The 16,404-nt window shown below is 64.9% G+C and overlaps 4 protein-coding genes across 4 annotated transcripts; 1 reads left to right on the top strand and 3 right to left on the bottom strand.

Moving 5' to 3' along the window:
- Positions 1-912: 912 nt before the first annotated feature.
- On the bottom strand, positions 913-3,226 carry AO (ascorbate oxidase; the record flags this gene model as incomplete). The annotated part of the gene is made up of 3 exons (XM_005775302.1): positions 913-945; positions 1,109-2,324; positions 2,405-3,226. 2 exons carry the CDS (start codon positions 3,224-3,226, stop codon positions 1,263-1,265), a joined length of 1,884 nt encoding a protein of 627 aa, XP_005775359.1. The 3' UTR covers positions 913-945; positions 1,109-1,262.
- Positions 3,227-3,861: 635 nt separating this feature from the next.
- EMIHUDRAFT_195376 (hypothetical protein) lies at positions 3,862-6,776 on the bottom strand (the record flags this gene model as incomplete). The annotated part of the gene is made up of 4 exons (XM_005775301.1): positions 3,862-3,880; positions 3,971-4,335; positions 4,417-6,440; positions 6,506-6,776. 4 exons carry the CDS (start codon positions 6,774-6,776, stop codon positions 3,862-3,864), a joined length of 2,679 nt encoding a protein of 892 aa, XP_005775358.1.
- A 6,702-nt stretch (positions 6,777-13,478) lies between these two features.
- On the top strand, positions 13,479-14,620 carry EMIHUDRAFT_95533 (hypothetical protein; the record flags this gene model as incomplete). The annotated part of the gene is made up of 3 exons (XM_005775300.1): positions 13,479-14,054; positions 14,291-14,325; positions 14,410-14,620. 3 exons carry the CDS (start codon positions 13,479-13,481, stop codon positions 14,618-14,620), a joined length of 822 nt encoding a protein of 273 aa, XP_005775357.1.
- A 145-nt stretch (positions 14,621-14,765) lies between these two features.
- Positions 14,766-15,697, bottom strand: EMIHUDRAFT_461177 (hypothetical protein; the record flags this gene model as incomplete). Its single annotated transcript, XM_005775299.1, has 3 exons — positions 14,766-14,988; positions 15,064-15,271; positions 15,354-15,697. The coding sequence occupies 3 exons, from the start codon at positions 15,695-15,697 to the stop codon at positions 14,866-14,868; spliced, it is 675 nt and encodes a 224-aa protein (XP_005775356.1). The 3' UTR covers positions 14,766-14,865.
- Between the last annotated feature and the right edge of the window lie 707 nt (positions 15,698-16,404).

Raw genomic sequence — 16,404 nt, 5'->3', positions numbered from 1 at the left:
AAATAAGATCCCCAAAAAACCTCCCTCAAAAAACAAACTAGTGACCAATCCCACATAACCCTAACAAGTTGGTTCCACCACCCCCCCTAAGCTATGCCTCATGACCATCACCGTTCCCAAGCATACCTAATGGGATTGAAAGAAAGGCTGGGCGAGCGTAAAAAAGCGTGCTCAAACTCGTCGTGGCAACCTGTACGGCAGCGCTGGCAGGCGCGATGAGCGTCGTGCCACCTGACCCGAGACGGGTCGCAGGCGTCGTACCGAGCGCGTCGAGACCGTGTCCTGATGTGATCTGTACGGGCGAGTCACGTCGGCGTCAAAGGAGCGACGTGTGACCTGTCAGAGCTTGATCTCCGATCTCAGCTGCCTCTGCGCGTCCTGGGGAGGTACATTTGTTGCGCACCGGAGACGACTCGACGCCGCTGAGATCGGAGATCAAGCTCTGACAGGTCACACGTCGCTCCTTTGACGCCGACGTGACTCGCCCGTACAGATCACATCAGGACACGGTCTCGACGCGCTCGGTACGACGCCTGCGACCCGTCTCGGGTCAGGTGGCACGACGCTCATCGCGCCTGCCAGCGCTGCCGTACAGGTTGCCACGACGAGGTCGAGCACGCTTCTATACGCTCGCCCAGCCTTCCTTTCCATCCCATTAGGCAGCCTGGGAACGGTGATGGTCAGAGGCAAAGCCTACGAGGGGTGGTGGAACCACATGTCACGGCTACTGACGGCTCGACCCCACGATAGCCTCCGAAGGCTGACTTTGCGGCACCATCATCGGACGATGTCGACGAGTTGGGTCGCTCTCGCGGTAGCCAGATGACCTCCCATGCTAGTACCATCGGCTAGGGTCGCAGGAAGCGCGGGGGAGGGCGCTGGGAGCAACACGGAGCTCCGTTGGACGTTTTCAAGATTAGCGTGTCAGAGTGAAATGGAACTAGCCTCTATATATTTATATAAGTGTTTTGTGTGATATATAAAATCGCACACAGCATCTTCGTTCGAGTGTCGCGTTTAACAATTATATTCCTCCGCGCAACAACCGATGACATGACCAATCGGCGGCGCGCGCGGACGAGAGAAACGTGCATACTCTTCTATTCCGCGGTACGCACACACACAAAAACGAAAAAGGTCGTGAAACTGTGTGGGGGGGGCCTCTGACATCCATCCCAGCACCTCGAACGGCGCTGGCCCATCAAGCATAAAGCCAGTACGATAAATCGAAAGGCTCGGCCACGCTAAGAGAGATGATTCTCTCACGATCCCCATGGCCCCTCGTCCACCGTCGGGCAAAAGTGCGACCCCGAGGTCGGCACGTCCGCCGGGACCGGCGGCTGCTTGCTCGGCAGCACGTTGAAGACGGTCTGCAGGCCCAACATGAGATGCTGAGTCTCGTGGCAATGAAAGTACCAGAAGCCTGGCCTCGTCGCCTCGAAGCGGATCACCGCCCACGAGCGCTGCCACAGCTGGAAGCTGTCCTTGATCAGCGGCGCCTTTAGGTTCTGCGTCCGCGCGTCGGTGGCCGCGTCGTAGGTGCAGCCCCAGTACCCACCGAGCTCGATGTTCTTGTCATTCGGGTCGCCGGGCTTCCGGCGCGGCCGCGGGCACTTGTCGAGGAGCGAGCCGCCCCACCACGGCAGCACGAAGCACGTCGGGTGCTCGAGGCCGCACCAGCTCGTATAGTTTGCCACGTTGATCACCTTGAAGGGCATGCCGTGCATGTGGAGCGTGTGCGCCGTCGGCGACAGGTTCTGCACCACCACCTCGACGGTGGTGACCTCCTCGGGAACGTTGATCAACGGGATGTCGCCCACACCGCACCGCCCCTTGGAGTGGTATAAGGGAGTGGTCGGAAGCTCCCACGACCGAGGCGGGTCTTGCCCGTCGAGGTCCATGTACCACCGCCCTTTGACGAGCGGCCGGTCGGTGGCCCGGCTGTAGGTGGGGCCGAGCAGGCCCAAGTTGATGGTGTACCGCACGTCCGGCTCCGCTGGCTCGGGCTCGGGGACCCGCGGCTCAGTCACCGCCCACCCTTCCGGGCGGGTGAGGTCGAAGTCTGAACCCACAACTGCACGCGGGTGGCGGCCCCCGCCCGAGCCCGAGAGGTCGCGAGGGACGAGGTCGGGCTCGGTGTCGTAGTGAAGGTACGCGTGAAAGTCGCACGTCGGCACGGCGGAGAAACCGGGTGGGATAAAGTGGCCCGCGGTGAGCGCGCAGGCGTAGTCGTACTGGGCGTGAATCAGGTAGTTGCCGGGCTCCTGGTCGGTGCAGAGGATCACGTCCACCCGCTCCCCCAAGTGCAGGTTGATGCGCCGCACCTGATCGACGTGGGACTTGAGCTTAGAACTCGTGCGGGGTGCTTGTGTGTCGGGCGGTGTTGAACCTGCACGGGCCTCACGTCGTACCCGCCGTCGACGCTCACCAGTGTCATGTTGTGGCCTGCCACCGTGATCTGGAAGTTCTCAGTGTTGCTGCCCGCCATAACCCACCGCACGCGGTAGCACGTGTCAGCCTTGACGGTGATGAGCGGGAAGGGGAAGGCGGCGCTGCCGTTCCCGAATTTGCCCGAAAAGCTGCCGTGCCGAATGTCGGCGCACACGTCGTTGCCAGGCATGGCGCCCTCCAGCTTGAGGCAGGCGGACGGGTCGCGCCACTCGTCCGACATGAAAACGACAAGGTCCTCGTCGTACGCAAACTCCTCCTTGACGGGGTCCGCCTTCCGCTGGATAATCAGGGGCCCGCGGATGCCTCGCGCGCCCTGCACTGCGTCCATGTGGCTGTGGTAGTAGTGCGTGCCCGGAGGGTAGGCGCTGAAACGGTAGGTAAAGTTCTGACCCGGAAGAATGGGAGCCTGGGTGACGTCGCGAGCGCCGTCCATGTAGGGCTGGCGCAGCGGGTGGATGCCGTGCCAGTGAATCGTGGTCGCCTCTGAGAAGAGCTTGTTGACCACGGTGATCTCGAGCATGTCGTCCTCGTTGGCGTGGATTGCTGGCCCAGGGTACGAGCCGTTGATGAGAAACTTGACGGCCCGCCGGGACTCGTCAATGTCGACGGGAACCTCGCGAACGGTCGGCCGCAGGTAGTCGACGATCCACTCCTCGATGACGAGGGTCTGCCTCACGACTCGGCCGCCCTCAGCCTGCGAAACTGCTGACGAAGCGGCGGAGGCTACCGGCGATGAGTAAGCCACGACGAGGGTGGGTCCGATGAGAGCGAGCATATCTGCTGCGGCCTGGCGGCGGCGGCGCGGCGGCACGAGCCGAATGGCGATCGTTTTGAGCGGGGTTTGTTTTTCTTCTTCTTATGCTCAAACAATTTATGACCTACTATGAAAAGAAGAAAAGGCCGCTGGGCTTCCCGCCCCGTCTTGCGACGTCGGCGACAAAGTTTTGAACTCTGGCACCTGCAAATCCCCAAAAGCGGGTGCGCAGCAGGCGGTGTACGACTGCACGCACTTCTCTCTTCTGCGAGCCCTCGGCCGTCGTGGACGGGATTGCCGCCGACGTGTCCGCGCTGGTGGCGCGCGAGGAGGAGGGCTTGGCCGCCCTCTGCAGCTGGCCAGTCCCGCTCCGTGCCCGCGCGTGTAAGCCCAAGCGGCCCTCGTGCGTTGGGCTACACACAGTTAGACCGACCGGTCTGTGTGTACTGTGAGAGCCGGACGAATATAAGAAAGTACGCCATGTGTGAACGGGGCTGACAGTGTCTCGTCGTTTTTTCCTTGCAGTCTCTACTAGTAAAAGGGTGTCGTAGCTAGTACACATCTAAAGCCCTGAATATGACTACAATACTGTCAACGGGGCAGGACCGCGCGGGGACATCCTGGTCCACGTTGGTCCCTGCCTGACTGCGCTCTAGCTACGCAAACGTGACGCCACTGTGTCTGCTACGGATTACGTTGTCCGCGCTGGGTGTGACCCGAGAGCGTCGCCCTCGTCGGGCTTGACGCCCGGGCCCCGAGACTGACCACTCGCGCTCGGTCGGTCGATTGGTCAAATCACTCTCGAAGTGGCTTCGCAGGGCGGCGACGACCCTCATCGCCCTGGTCTTAATAGTCGGCGTGGGGGCGGGCAGGCGGCTGCACGCATCCGTAATGCGCGCCCACAATTTGACGCTGTAAGCCTTCTCCGCTCGAGTCTCCAGCAGCATGGCCCTCAGCTCTGCCTTTGAGATCGAGCCGTTGCCATCAGCGTCCGCCACTCTGAAGATATGTGCCACGCGGGGGGCCAGGTCCTCCTGGTCATCCGAGATGCCCGACAGCGCCGAGACCAGCTCGTACTCGGTGATGGTGCCGCGCCCACCCGGGTCGAAGAGGCGGAAGAACTCCCCCACCTGCAGACGAGGATATGCAGAGGTTGGGTGCATCGGTGCAGGCTTCTGTTCCAGACCGACGCTAGTCTCTCGGAGGAGCACCTTCTCGGACATGGCGAGCTCATGGTGAAGCTGGAGCAGAGCAAAAATCATGGAGGACTCTCGAGTGGTCGCCCGCGTCAGCTTCGTCGGCTTGGCCTTGGCTGGCTGACCGCCCTTGGGCGCAGCCGTCCTGGCTGCCTCGTTCGCCCCAGGCAGCGGCTCAATCCGGTGAAACCATGGCAGCATGTCGCCGCTCGGTATCGCTGGCAGCATCGGGCGCCGTAGCTTTGGGCTGGTCTTTGCATGCTCTTGCGCCTCGGCCGTCTGCTTCTTGCTGCTGGGGCACTCATGCGACCAGTGCCCGACCTTGCCACAGAGATAGCAGCTGCTTGCGCTGCCACTGTGCAAATCCCAGCGGGACCGAAACTCCTGGATGCCCTCGGCGGTGAGCGAGACGTCTCCGCTCAGGAGCAGGAGCGCAAGCACACGAGCTGGAAGCGTCTCGGCATCTGTCTCATCGTCGACCTCTGCGGCGGCCAGAAGCGCAAAGACCCTGCGCAGCGTCTCAACGATCCGCTCGAAGGGCGCGCGCTTCAGATCACGGACGTGTACACCGCCTGCCGTGGTCAGCTCGCTGCGCGAGAATGCGCCGAAGGAGAGCACCATGTAGAGCAGGTCCACCGCCGACGTGGCGAGCTTTCTCAAGCTCCACGCCTCGCGCGTGGCCAGGGAAGCCGAGGACCGGTCTGGGCGCGGACCCAGCGCCCTGTTGACCACTTCGGCCAGCTCATCGATGCAGGTGTTGGCCATGGAGTACTGATAGAGGTGGTCCTCGGCAACCGTGCTGTCGATGATGTCCACAGGCACCATGCGCGTCTTGGTGAACCGCAGCAGCGTGAAAATGATGCTCGCAAGCGCGTGCGAGATGGTGCACGGCAGCTCGAACACGCTAAACACCATGGACAATGCGTTGTCCAAGGCGACGGTGAACGAAGCGGCGATCGCGCTGTATAAGACGGACGAGCCGCTGGGGACGTTTACCATGCAGCCGATGCACAGCGCCACCATTGCGGGATTCCAGAGCCCCAAGCCGGCATGAACGACGCTCGCGGACGCTCCGCCGTAGATGAGGGTGAGCTGCCCGACCGTAGCCCCAAAGGCGAACCAGAGCGCAAAGAGCGGGCTCGTGAGGATGATGCCAATCCATATGAGCGCGCACGCTGGCGTGCCTTTGAGCCACACCGTGCTGCCAGTCGAGCGGAAGATTGCATGCGCCGCTTGGCTCCAGTCGACGTGGTCGAGACTCTCTGCCCCGTAGCTGTCGACGGGATCGAAGTGGAGCAGCCATTGCGGGGGGTAGGAATCTCGACCAAAGCCGTTATCAAAGAGCTCATTCGAGGCGCCCCAAAGAAGAATGCAGGTCAGCCCGAGCTGCTGGACCAACCCGTAGTCGGAGACCTTGATTGTGGGGAGGAGGAGGCCGGACGGGCCGATGACGAGCACGGTGATCCACAGGGAGGAGACGGAGATCAGCGAGAAGCACCGCGCCAGCTTTGCGCTCTCCCAGCTGAGGTCCTGAGGCGGGGTCTGCATGTTGCGCTGCCCAATGGCTTGCGCCGCAAACATGCACCGAAACTGGATCAGCCCAAAGCTCAGGAGCCCGGGCGCCACGCCCAGCGCACGCCCAGCAGCGATCGACGACATGCACCCGGCAAAGGTGCACAGGGACAGCCACGCGTTTTCTATCGCGAGGGCAAAGAAAACGAGCAGACCGCACCACGGGTTGCAGCAGTAGATCATCTCCGAGTAGCCGCGCAGCATGTCGTTGAGCACCAGCAGCACAAGGGCCCGTGTGCGCGGAAATGCGGCCAGCCGGATCCGGGTCAGGGCGTTCAGGCCCGAGGCTGTGCCAAAGAAGAGGGGCCGGACCTTCAGCAGGGCGGTGCGCACGCGGCCCTGCTGCTCGTGCAGCCAAAGCTTCTTCAGCTTCCGCACCGTGTGCAGGTCCCCAGGATCGAGAAGCCCCTGCCGGGCGCTCAGATGGGCGGCAATGAGCGCGCGGCGCGCAAGCGCCGCGTCGGCTCCTCGCAGCACCTGGGAGGACTGCGGCTCCGGCTCCTCAATGTACGCGGCGTACGCGGCAACCTACCAGCGCACAACTCGGATAGCTCGTGGTACGGGAACGCTGCTGGGTGGAATTCGCGTTGTGCCTCATTCAGGCCCATGTCAGCACGTGGCAGGCCATATGTCTCGCGGTCGACTGACATCAAGTCCAGCCATCCCTGATCTGACGGCGAGCCGAGATCGGTGATCGCCTGGATGAGGTTGGCCTCGCTCGTGGCCTCGACTTGCTTTGAGGGCGTTCTGGTCGTGCGAGGAGAGCTGCCGTCACTCGCTCGGTCATCCTCCTCGGTCCTCATTGGGGGGGAGAGGGACGCGCGCAGACTTGCAATTTCTCTTTCGCGTACGGAATTGGTCTTGGCTCTACGAACGTACGCCCGGCCAGTGCCGAGACTGAGAACTCATAATTACGCCGTGCGTCTATCGTTGGCTGAGTGTGTGCTTTGCCATGCGTCGCGGATCAAGCTGTGTTTTTCATGTGTCCGCTGTTGGGACGTAACTATGTGAGAACGGAAAACGCGAGGAGTAGCGAGCTTCCAACCAGCTCTGTAAACCACCACAAAACTGCGTGTGTTCGTAACCAACTGCCGCGGCGGAGGACTCACATGGGCTCATGGCCGCTTCAGCCGCTCGAGGCATGCGGCGGGGGAGGGCCGCTCCGCATACGTCTCGACGAGCTCGAGCCCTCTCTTCGTCTCGCGCAGGCACTGCCATGGCTCCGGGTAGACGCGGTAGAGCCACCCGCGGCCGGCGCCGAGCGGCTTGCAGTAAAAGACCTGGAGTGCGGAGAGGCGTGCGGCTGGAGGCGTGCGGCTGGCGTGAGGAAGGTCGGCGGGGATGGACGGGCGTGGAGCGCGGAGGGCGGGGAGTGGAGAGAGGGGTGTGGCGAGGCTGTGTGTGGCGGGCGGTGGTGCGGCGGAGAGGGGCCGGCGGAGAGGGGCCGGCGGGGAGGGCGGGCGGGGGAAGGGCGCCTGCTCGAAGCGCGTGAAGAAGCGGTCCGAGCAGCGGCCGAGCTCCGGGTTGAGAAAGTTGGAGTAGTAGCCGCTCGTCACCTAGTAGCGGCAGGTGCAAGCCGAAGCTGGCCGAAGGCAGAGATGGGCCGAGAGGGGCAAAGAGGAGCCGAGAGGAGCCGAGAGGAGCCGAGAGGGGCAAAGAGGAGCCGAGAGGAGCCGAGAGGAGCCGAGAGGGGCAAAGAGGAGCCGAGAGGAGCCGAGAGGAGCCGAGCCGCCTTCTCTTCTCGGGCACCTTGTCGAGCGCGCCGTTGAGGCAGACCATCGGCACGCCCTCCACCCGCAGCCGCTCTAGGTTCATCCAGTCCTCCATCGGACCGCCTATCGGGACACGTCCACCGACGCGTCCTGCACATGCCAACGACACGCCCTCCCGCCCCGCCCCCACGCCCCACCGTCCCCCGGCTGAATCACCAGCTGCAGCGCGGCCGGCGGCGCGGCCGGCGCGGCCGGCGGTGGAGGCGGGCTGCCGCCGAACAACGCGCCGAGAGCAGACGCGGCGCCCAGCGCGCTGCTTCCCATCGGCATGAGCGGCTCCTAGTCGGCAAAGCTCGCGAGAGGGCTAGCGCGAGATTGCTCGAGATGCGGCTGTTTTTGACCGGCGTGTGGGCGGCTCCTCCCCCACCGCGCGCACCGCCGCCGCGATGTACGTGGTGGTCGCCTATAGACCTCCTCTGGCGGTGAGGAGGTGGCTGTGGACAGCGTCGGCTCGAGCTGGTGTCAATCGTGCTCGCCTCGCCGTACATGGCGCCTACAGGAGGGTTCCGAGAAGGCTCCGAGAGCGGCTCCGGCGTGTGTCGTGGGTGCCTCGCCGCATGGCGCCCGGCCAAGCCTCGCGCGCGAGCTGCGCCTCGCCCTCGTCCGCGAAGCAGAGCCACAGCTCCGCCTTGGACGCCGCCGCCTGCAGAGGTGCAGAGGTGCATCTGGGGCAGGACGGACCTGCTCTGGCCGCAGTGGTGACATGGGCGGCGGCCGCTTCGGCCGGCTGAGATCCTCGCCGCCGCATGATACGGACCCCGAGGAGAGCTCGATGCGAGTGGCAGTGGAGTGTGCGTAGACGGCGGAGCTGCTGGCGCCTGAATCTCGGGCTCGAGAGCCAGCTGCACGCCAAAGTCGCGGTTCGCGTCGAGAACCTCGACGTTGGAAAAGTCGTCGAACTGGCCCTTGCTCTCGATGAGCGGCGGGAACTCAATTTCCAACAGCTCCTTCCCGTCCGAGAGTGCCGCTGCGACCGCCGCGGCGGATGAGCGCCGGATCGAGGCGAGCGCGCCGCCCGCGTCGAAGCGGGTGGAGTAGCCGCTCAGACCGGGAGGCGGCGATGAGAGGGTGACGGCTTGCACCGCTGTGAGGATGCCGAGCATATACACACACATCGAGCGAGAAGAAATCCCCACCTCTCGCACGTCTCTTTTCCCCTTTTTTTGTAGGAGAGACTGCCAGCGACAAGCTGGAGGCAGGTCGCTAGACTGAGATGAGACCGCCAGTGGATGTGGGAGTCCACCGCGCACCGCGCTGCGAGCCTGTCGTGTCCCTTGTCAGGAGCAGGAGAGCCCCACCTGTCCCCCTGATCGTCCTTCCAAAATCCTGCTCGTGCAGGTGGGGACCCGGTCCTCGTCCCATCCCTCGTTTGGCGTGTCTGTTTTCTTTCTTTCTTTCTTTTTCCCCTTTTTTTGTGCACGCCCTGCCAAGTATCATCTCTTCTGCCTGTGGGGAGTAAAAAGAAAGAAATAAAACGCCCAACCCAAGGGAGGGATGGGAGGACGGCACGCCGCCACCACATAGGGAAAACGAGAGGAGTGCTCTTACTGGCTAATGAATTCTTTTTCTGAGGATCGGCCTCGCGTCGGCGCCTTGCCAGTTCGAACTCTCACGTGAACGATCGAATGCCCGTGCCTGGTCAGCCGGAGACTAGTGAGGCGGTGATTCCTGACGAGATCAGGGCAGCGGTACAAAGCGAAGGAGCCAGTACCATGGTGCTGGACTGGGTCGACGGCGGCGGGCAGGTTGACGCGACATGCGTGGATCTTAACGGCACCGCTAGCGGCAAAACGCTGCTGATGTTCGCCGCCCGTTGCGGCGATGAGAAGCTAGTCGAGGCGCTCCTGAAGCGCTGCGCGGAGGTCGACAAGCAGGACAGCCTTGGCTGCACTGCGCTCATGAACGCCGCGGGCAACGGCCACGGTGGGGTGGCCGACTTGCTGCTGCAGCACGGCGCCGATGTCAACCTACAGGATGAACTCGGTTTCACCGCGCTGATGACCGCCGCCCTCTGCAACCGCCCCACCGTCGTGCAGCGCTTGCTGCGGGCGGGCGCTGATATGGCAGCGCGCAGCCTGAACGACGTGACGGCGCTGCATATTGCAAAGGGGGAGGGGCAACCCGAGTGTATCGACGCCTTCAAGAAGCACCTCGAGGAGGTGGCGGCAGCGAGTCGGCGCGACGAGTCTCCGGAGCTCGACTCCCTGCCTGGGGACGCGATGAAGCTAAAGGCCCTGAGAGAATTGCTCCCGGCCAACGGCGCCGCCGCTTTGCCGACGGTCGAGCACGGCGCCTCTTCAGCCGGGCCGTCTCCTCAGTCTGTGAGCGGTGCTCCTCACAAAATCGTGGATGGCTACCAGCTGGGCCCTAACGGCTGGCCCATCATGCGCGCCGACGGCAGCTTTGTGCGAGCGACCGCCGCTGCCGTTGCCGCGCCTGCGTCTGCCGCGCCTGCGCCGCCCACCACGCGGCCCACCGACATTCCGTACACGGCAGAGGCGGCGGCGGCCCTAACGGCAGCGATCGAGAACACCAAGATGCTCGCGGCGCGCACGATGGGCGCCGGCCCGCTCGGCCAGCTGCCCGGCGGCAGCATCGCCCCGCCGCTCGCAGCGCCCATGCAGCCAGCTGCTCGCGGCCCACCAGGCATGGCCGCCGCGCCCACTCCAGCCTACGATGGCAAGTTCCGAGCGGCGAAGGCGGCCTTCAAGGCGTACGTGGTCTACTTCAACGCCCACCCGGAGGCGCGCGAGCGCCTCGGTGTGCGGCCACACGCGGACTACGAGGGTAAGGCGGATGCGGCGGCCGCGGTGCGAGCAACGCGAGCCGAGGCGAGGGCTGCGCTCAACACGCTGACTGGGATGTGGAAGACCCTCGAGGTCAGCGCCCCGCCTGCGCAGCTGCTGAAGGCGCTGCATGCGATGAAGGAGCTGCACCAGGACGGGCACCTCAACTGCCAAGACCCCGCCATGGGCGGCGAGGACACGGCGGAGGGGCGCCTGTGGGGGGTCTACCGGAAGGCGGCGCAGGATCTGCGGATAGACATGCAGGTGCAGGTGCCGGTGCCAGCGCAAACCCTCTCGCTGGCAGCGGCGGAGCAACTCGAGGAGCTCGTGCGCATCGCGTCGCTCAGTCCTGCTAACGGCGACGCGGCCGCTCCCTCCTCGTCCGGCGCGCCCTCCTGCTCCCAGCTCGAGTTGGTCGCGGTGTACCCGAATCTGAGTGAGGAGGACCCGATCTTGCTGACGAAAGACGATCTGGTGCGAGAGAGCCGAGGATTCGAGCCGTAGAGAGTCGAGATGCGAGCCGAGAGATCGAGCCGCGATTTAGCCGAGACCGACCCGACATCGAGCCGAGATCGACGACGGAGGGCGAGCTGGCGCGGCGAGAAGGGAGGGTGCATGAGAAGGGAGGGTGCATGACGTGCGGGTGGCGCGTCCCCTCAGGCGCGGCTCGAGGAGGGCGGGCACCTCAACACCTCGCTCATCAACTACCGGCTGCGCTTCTTCCAGGCGGGCAGGGGCGAGGGGAGAGAGGCACTGGCGATCGCGAACTGGGGCGGCCCACTTCACTCCACCCACCTACCCTCGCAGGAGGGGCTCAAGAGCCTCGACCCGGAGATGTTCGAGCGGTGCCACTTCTTCGACTCCGTCTTCTCCATGATGCTCATGCAGACCATGCGTGTGGAAATGTCGGCCAAGGAGCGCGAGGCCGCCTACCAGGAAATCATCGCTCCTGGACCGGCGAAGCGCTGGACGAAGCGCGCGCACTCGCCTTCTCTCTGAGAGCGGCCCGCACCTCCCTCCAGTGGCTGCGGGCTAGGCACATCGACCTCTTCACCAAGTACTATCTAGATACTCACCCTACCCCTACCTCTACCCCTACCCCTACCCCGACCCCTAGGCACGTCGACCTCTTCTCCAAGGACTACATCTTTGTGCCGCTCCACCTCGTGGACCAGCAGTGGTCCCTCGCCGTCGTGTGCAGGCCCGGCCTGCACACGGAGATCACCCGAGATCTCACCCGAGCTCACCCGAGCTCACCCGTCGTGTGCAGGCCCGGCCTGTGGGCGCAGCAACAGACAAATATGACAACCTCTCGTTTCTCTAACGGTGGTCGGAACGCGGTTTCGGCACCGGCGGCCGCGGCCGGGGCGGAGGTGTCGGAGCCAGCGGCGGACTTCAGCGGCATCCTCTACTTGGGCCCACTTCGCCTGGCACCCTCTTCTCCGGGCATAATGAAGCTTAAGTGGTACCTCGAGGAGGAGTACAAGTACAAGATGTCGCACCGCACCGCCGCCGCCTCCTCCTCCGCCGAGGCGCCGCCGCCGGTCGGCGACCCAAGGTTCCGCATCATGACAGTTAAGCATGTCAACGGGGCGCAGGTCAACGGGGCGCTGCGGCTGCTCGACCCCTGCGACAGCGCGCTGTACATGCTCAAGTTCATCGAGAAGCTTGCGACGCACGCCTCCGCCCTCAAGCCGCCGCTCGAGAACTCGCCCCTCTTTTCGTGGCGCGCGCCACACGACACCGCACCTGCAGGGCGCGTGACGCGAGTGCGATGAGAGTGTGGCACGGTCGTTGATAGGGACGCCTACGAGGAGCTCCGCTTCAGACCAGAGGACGTGCGGTGGCTGCGGCGCGACATGAAGCGCGACATCCAGCTGCTGGGCGAGCAGCAGGCGGCGATGGAGGCGGCGGCGGCAGAGGCGACGGCAGAGGCGGCGGCAGCAGAGGCGGCGGCAACAGATGCGGCGGCCGCCGCACTGAGGGCGGCGGCGACGAAGGAAGCGGTGGCGGCGAGGGAGGCCGAGGCGGCGCGGCATGCTGAGGAGCTTCTGGCGGACGAGGAGGCGGAGGCGCGCGCCAAGGAGAGCAAGAAGGCCAAGAAGAAGAAGAAGAAGAAGAAGGGTGGAGGGAGCGGCGCTGGGCCCTCGCAGGAGCCCGAGGCGGCGGCGGCGGAGGCGGCGGCGGAGGAGGAGACAGTGTCGGCGGGTGAGGAGGCAGTAGCGGCGGGGGAGGAGGCATTGGCGGCGGGGGAGGAGACAGTGGCGGCGGGGGAGGAGGCATTGGCGGAGGACGTGGAGCTGGCGGCGGCGGTCGCGGAGAGCGCGAGGTTGGAGGAGGAGAGGCTGGCAGCGGGGGAGCAAGGGCCCTCTTCGGCTGCAGAGGCGCCGGCTCCGAGGGAGGAGGAGCCGCCGGACGACTATGTGTGCTCCATCACTCACGAGGTGATGAGCGACCCGGTGATGGCGGCCGACGGGTATGCGTACGAGCGGTCGGCGATCGAGCGCTGGCTCGCGACAAAGTCGACGAGCCCGATGACGGGCGAAGCGCTCCAACACACGCACACTTTCCCAAACCACATGCTGCGCCGGATGATCCGTGAGTGGCGGGAATCGCGTGCCTGCTAAGGTAGGACTGCTTTCTGCAATTCTTTCTCTCGTATAAATAAATAAATAAAGCAGTCAGCCCCTGGTGGGATTAGGGCAGCAACCCGACGGGCAGTTCTTTCTCTCGTAGAGAGAGGCTTGTCCATTCGGGATTCTTTTTCCATCGTTCGTTTCCGACGACGCCTTCTGTGGAGGAGGACGGCATCTGTGAGGGCGACGGCTTCTAAGCCGTCGCCTTTGCAGTGCCAGTCCCGTACCCGGTGTCGTGCGAGGGAGTTTTGTTGTAAAATCAAAACAAATTCTTTTTCTTAGGCTTGCCGCTTCGGTCCCTTCGCACGCCGATGGCAATTCTGACGGTGTTCGCCGCCGGCACCGCTGCCATCCTCACGCCAGCACCGCTCGTCTCCCGCCGCGGCGTCTCCATCGCTGCCGCCTCCGCCTCGCTGCTGCCCTCGCCGCTACCTCTCCACACGGCACTCGCCGCCCCGCCACGCACATCCCTGACGGATAGAAGCGGGAACTACGTGGTCGACATACAGAAAGCGGCAGCTGGCCTCGAGGATCCTCTCGCCGAGCCGGAGGGCGCCTTCAGCACGATATCTGCGGCGCTCGCTGTCGCGCCTGCTGGATCGACGGTCCTTGTGCGGGCGGGCACGTACACTGAGCGGGTGTTCGTGACCCGTCCGGGCATCCAGCTGCTCGCCGAGCCAGGCGCCGTCGTGGCGTGGCGGTCGGACAAACCGTACGAGGCGGCCCTGACCGTCGACTTGAGCGAGGCGGCCTCGGGCGGAAGCGTCACCATCTCTGGGCTGACTGTGCGGCACTCCTCCCCCTCGATCGCCCAGAATTACGCCGTGTACGTGCCTCCGCCGTCGCGCGCCGCCTCCGCGACCAAGGTGGAGCTGCGCGACCTCGACGTGAGCAGCAGCAGCGGCGACGGCGCCTGAGGGGCAGCGGCGCGGTGGACGGCTGGGCGAGAGCGTGGTGATCTGACCGGCGCGTAGGCAGCGGGCTCGGCGTCGAGGGCGGCGACGTGACGCTCCTCTCGTCCAAGGTCCACGACTGCAGAAACCACGGCCGCCTCTCGCGACTCCGTCCGCAGACTCGCCCCGCGGAGCGGCGTCCTCTTCACGGCGGCCGGCCGTGAGGGTAGGCCTCGTGTTCCTCGGCCCGACGGCGCGGGGCGCGGTGCGAGGGCGCGAGTTTCGACACGCGGCGGGCGGGCGGGCCGAGATTTGCCCGAGCCTCAGCCGACGTGCCGCCGAGACGTAGGTGCGAGCTCGCAAAGAACAAGCTGAACGGCGTGCTGCTGCGGGACGGCGCCTCGCCCGCCATCGAGGGCTCCCGCCTCGTCAACAACGGCGCGTACGGGGCCTCGCTCATCGACTGCCGCGGGAGCCTGGCGGCGGGCAACGAGATCCGCGGCAATGGCAAGGGGGGTGTCAGCGGGGAGTGCGATGACGGGGATGACGCAGCGGTGTAGGGGTGGCCCCACAGCCTCATTTTACCGAGTGGTACCGACGCGGACAGGAAGCTGCGAGTTTGCTCCATTAATTTATCGAGAAACAGAGGCGAGAGCTCCGCAAGGGGCCTGTTCCTTTTTACCCATCTCACAGTAGAGGTGTCCGTTTTTATTTATTTATTTAGAGCTCCGCAACGTTCGGCGTACTGCAGGAGTGCGTGTAGGTGCCGACCGGACCTGAGAGGAGCCCCCCGTCACTACCGCTCTCACCCGGTGCGGAAGACGTGGTCGTACGGAATCTCGAAGAACTCTATGAAGGCGCGGACGGTGGCCTCGTCCGCCTCGGCCGGCCGCATGAACTGAAGCACGACGTCCTTCTTCTGGTTGACCTAGTGAGGCGGAGGCAACGCAGTGGGCTCGGCACCGAAGCAAGTCCACACGCAGTGAGCAGCGTGGGGCTACACCTGGTACCGCGGCTCGTTGGAGGCGATCGCGCCCATCACGACGTCGAACGGCATGTCGATCGCGGGCAAGATCTTTCGCTCCCACCGCGGCCCAAACACCTTGATCGCGGTGACCAAGATCAGCCAGTCGCCCGGCTGGATCTGGCCCGACTCGTCCGCGTTGCCGCCGTCGACAAGATAATCGACCACCACGCCGCGGCCCGGCTCCCTGCGGCAGCAAGTGACGCGGCGGTGGGTGGCGTGGCAGGGAGAGGCCCTGGGAGATAATGTAATGCGCAGGCGGAGACCACCTCTCCTCGAAGGCGATGCCGAGCGGCTTCGTCAGTGACACCTCGCGCACGCCCTTCGGGAGAGCGAACATCTCGGGATACGTTTCACGGTCCTCCGCCGGGAAGGGGGACATGAAGGCGTCAAAGTTGTTGTAGTACTTAAACGGTCCCTTGCCAAACCCGTCCCACCCTTTGCTGTGCTGCGCCAACACTCGGACGTGCCTCGGCACCACGACGGCGTGCCTCGGCTCCAGGACGGCCAGCGAGGCTGGCGTGTGCGGTGAGTGGAGCGGCGACGGATTTAGTCTAAACGCGACGCTCGGTGCGGCGGCGAGGATGAAGGCGCTGAGCAAAGCAGCGCGCATCGCTTAATAATTAATCAGACGCACGAAAGATAAAAGAAAAACACAGAAGGCAACGGGAAGAATCAAGGTCTATGACTGCTATCGTTTCCGTCGATTTTTCGCGGTTCGTCGCCCGGCACGGATTGCGGCGGGTCGTCGTCGGCGCGCGGGCCGCCCAAGGACGCCGCCCAAGCGCGAGGCCTCGGCGTCGTGCACCGCGAGAGAGCCGTCCGCTGGCGGGCGCCGTTCGAGACACCCCCCTCTCTGACGTAGCCGCCGCGGCTCGACTCGGTGACATGGCGCCCGCCGCGACCCCGCCCGCCACGCTGCTCGCCGACATCGCCGCCGCCGACCTCGCCTCGCTGCGAGCCTTCCTCTCCGGCCGGCGGACGCGCGGCAGTCTCAACGCGCGGCTCGACACCGAGAAGCAGGACACGCTGCTGACTTGGGCGGCTCGTCACGGGCAGGCCGAGGCGGTTGAGCTGCTGCTTGGGGCCGGCGCGAGCGTCGGGGCGACGACGGGCGGCGGCGGTGGTAGCAGCGGCGGCGCGTCGGCGCTGCTCATCGCGTGCTCGGAAGGCCACCTCGAGTGCGCCCGGCTGCTCCTCGAGGCCAGCGCGGCGGTCAACCAAGCCCAGGCCCAAGGCGCCACGCCACTGTACATGGCGTGCCAGCAGGGCCACCTCGACATCATCCGGCTGCTCCTCGAGGCTGGCGCTTCAGTCGAC

The sequence above is a fragment of the Emiliania huxleyi genome (genome assembly GCF_000372725.1).
Source record: "Emiliania huxleyi CCMP1516 unplaced genomic scaffold EMIHUscaffold_3, whole genome shotgun sequence".
Lineage (NCBI taxonomy): Eukaryota > Haptophyta > Isochrysidales > Noelaerhabdaceae > Emiliania > Emiliania huxleyi.
Note: the sequence above shows the minus strand (reverse complement) of the source record. Positions and strands in the feature narration are given on the sequence as shown.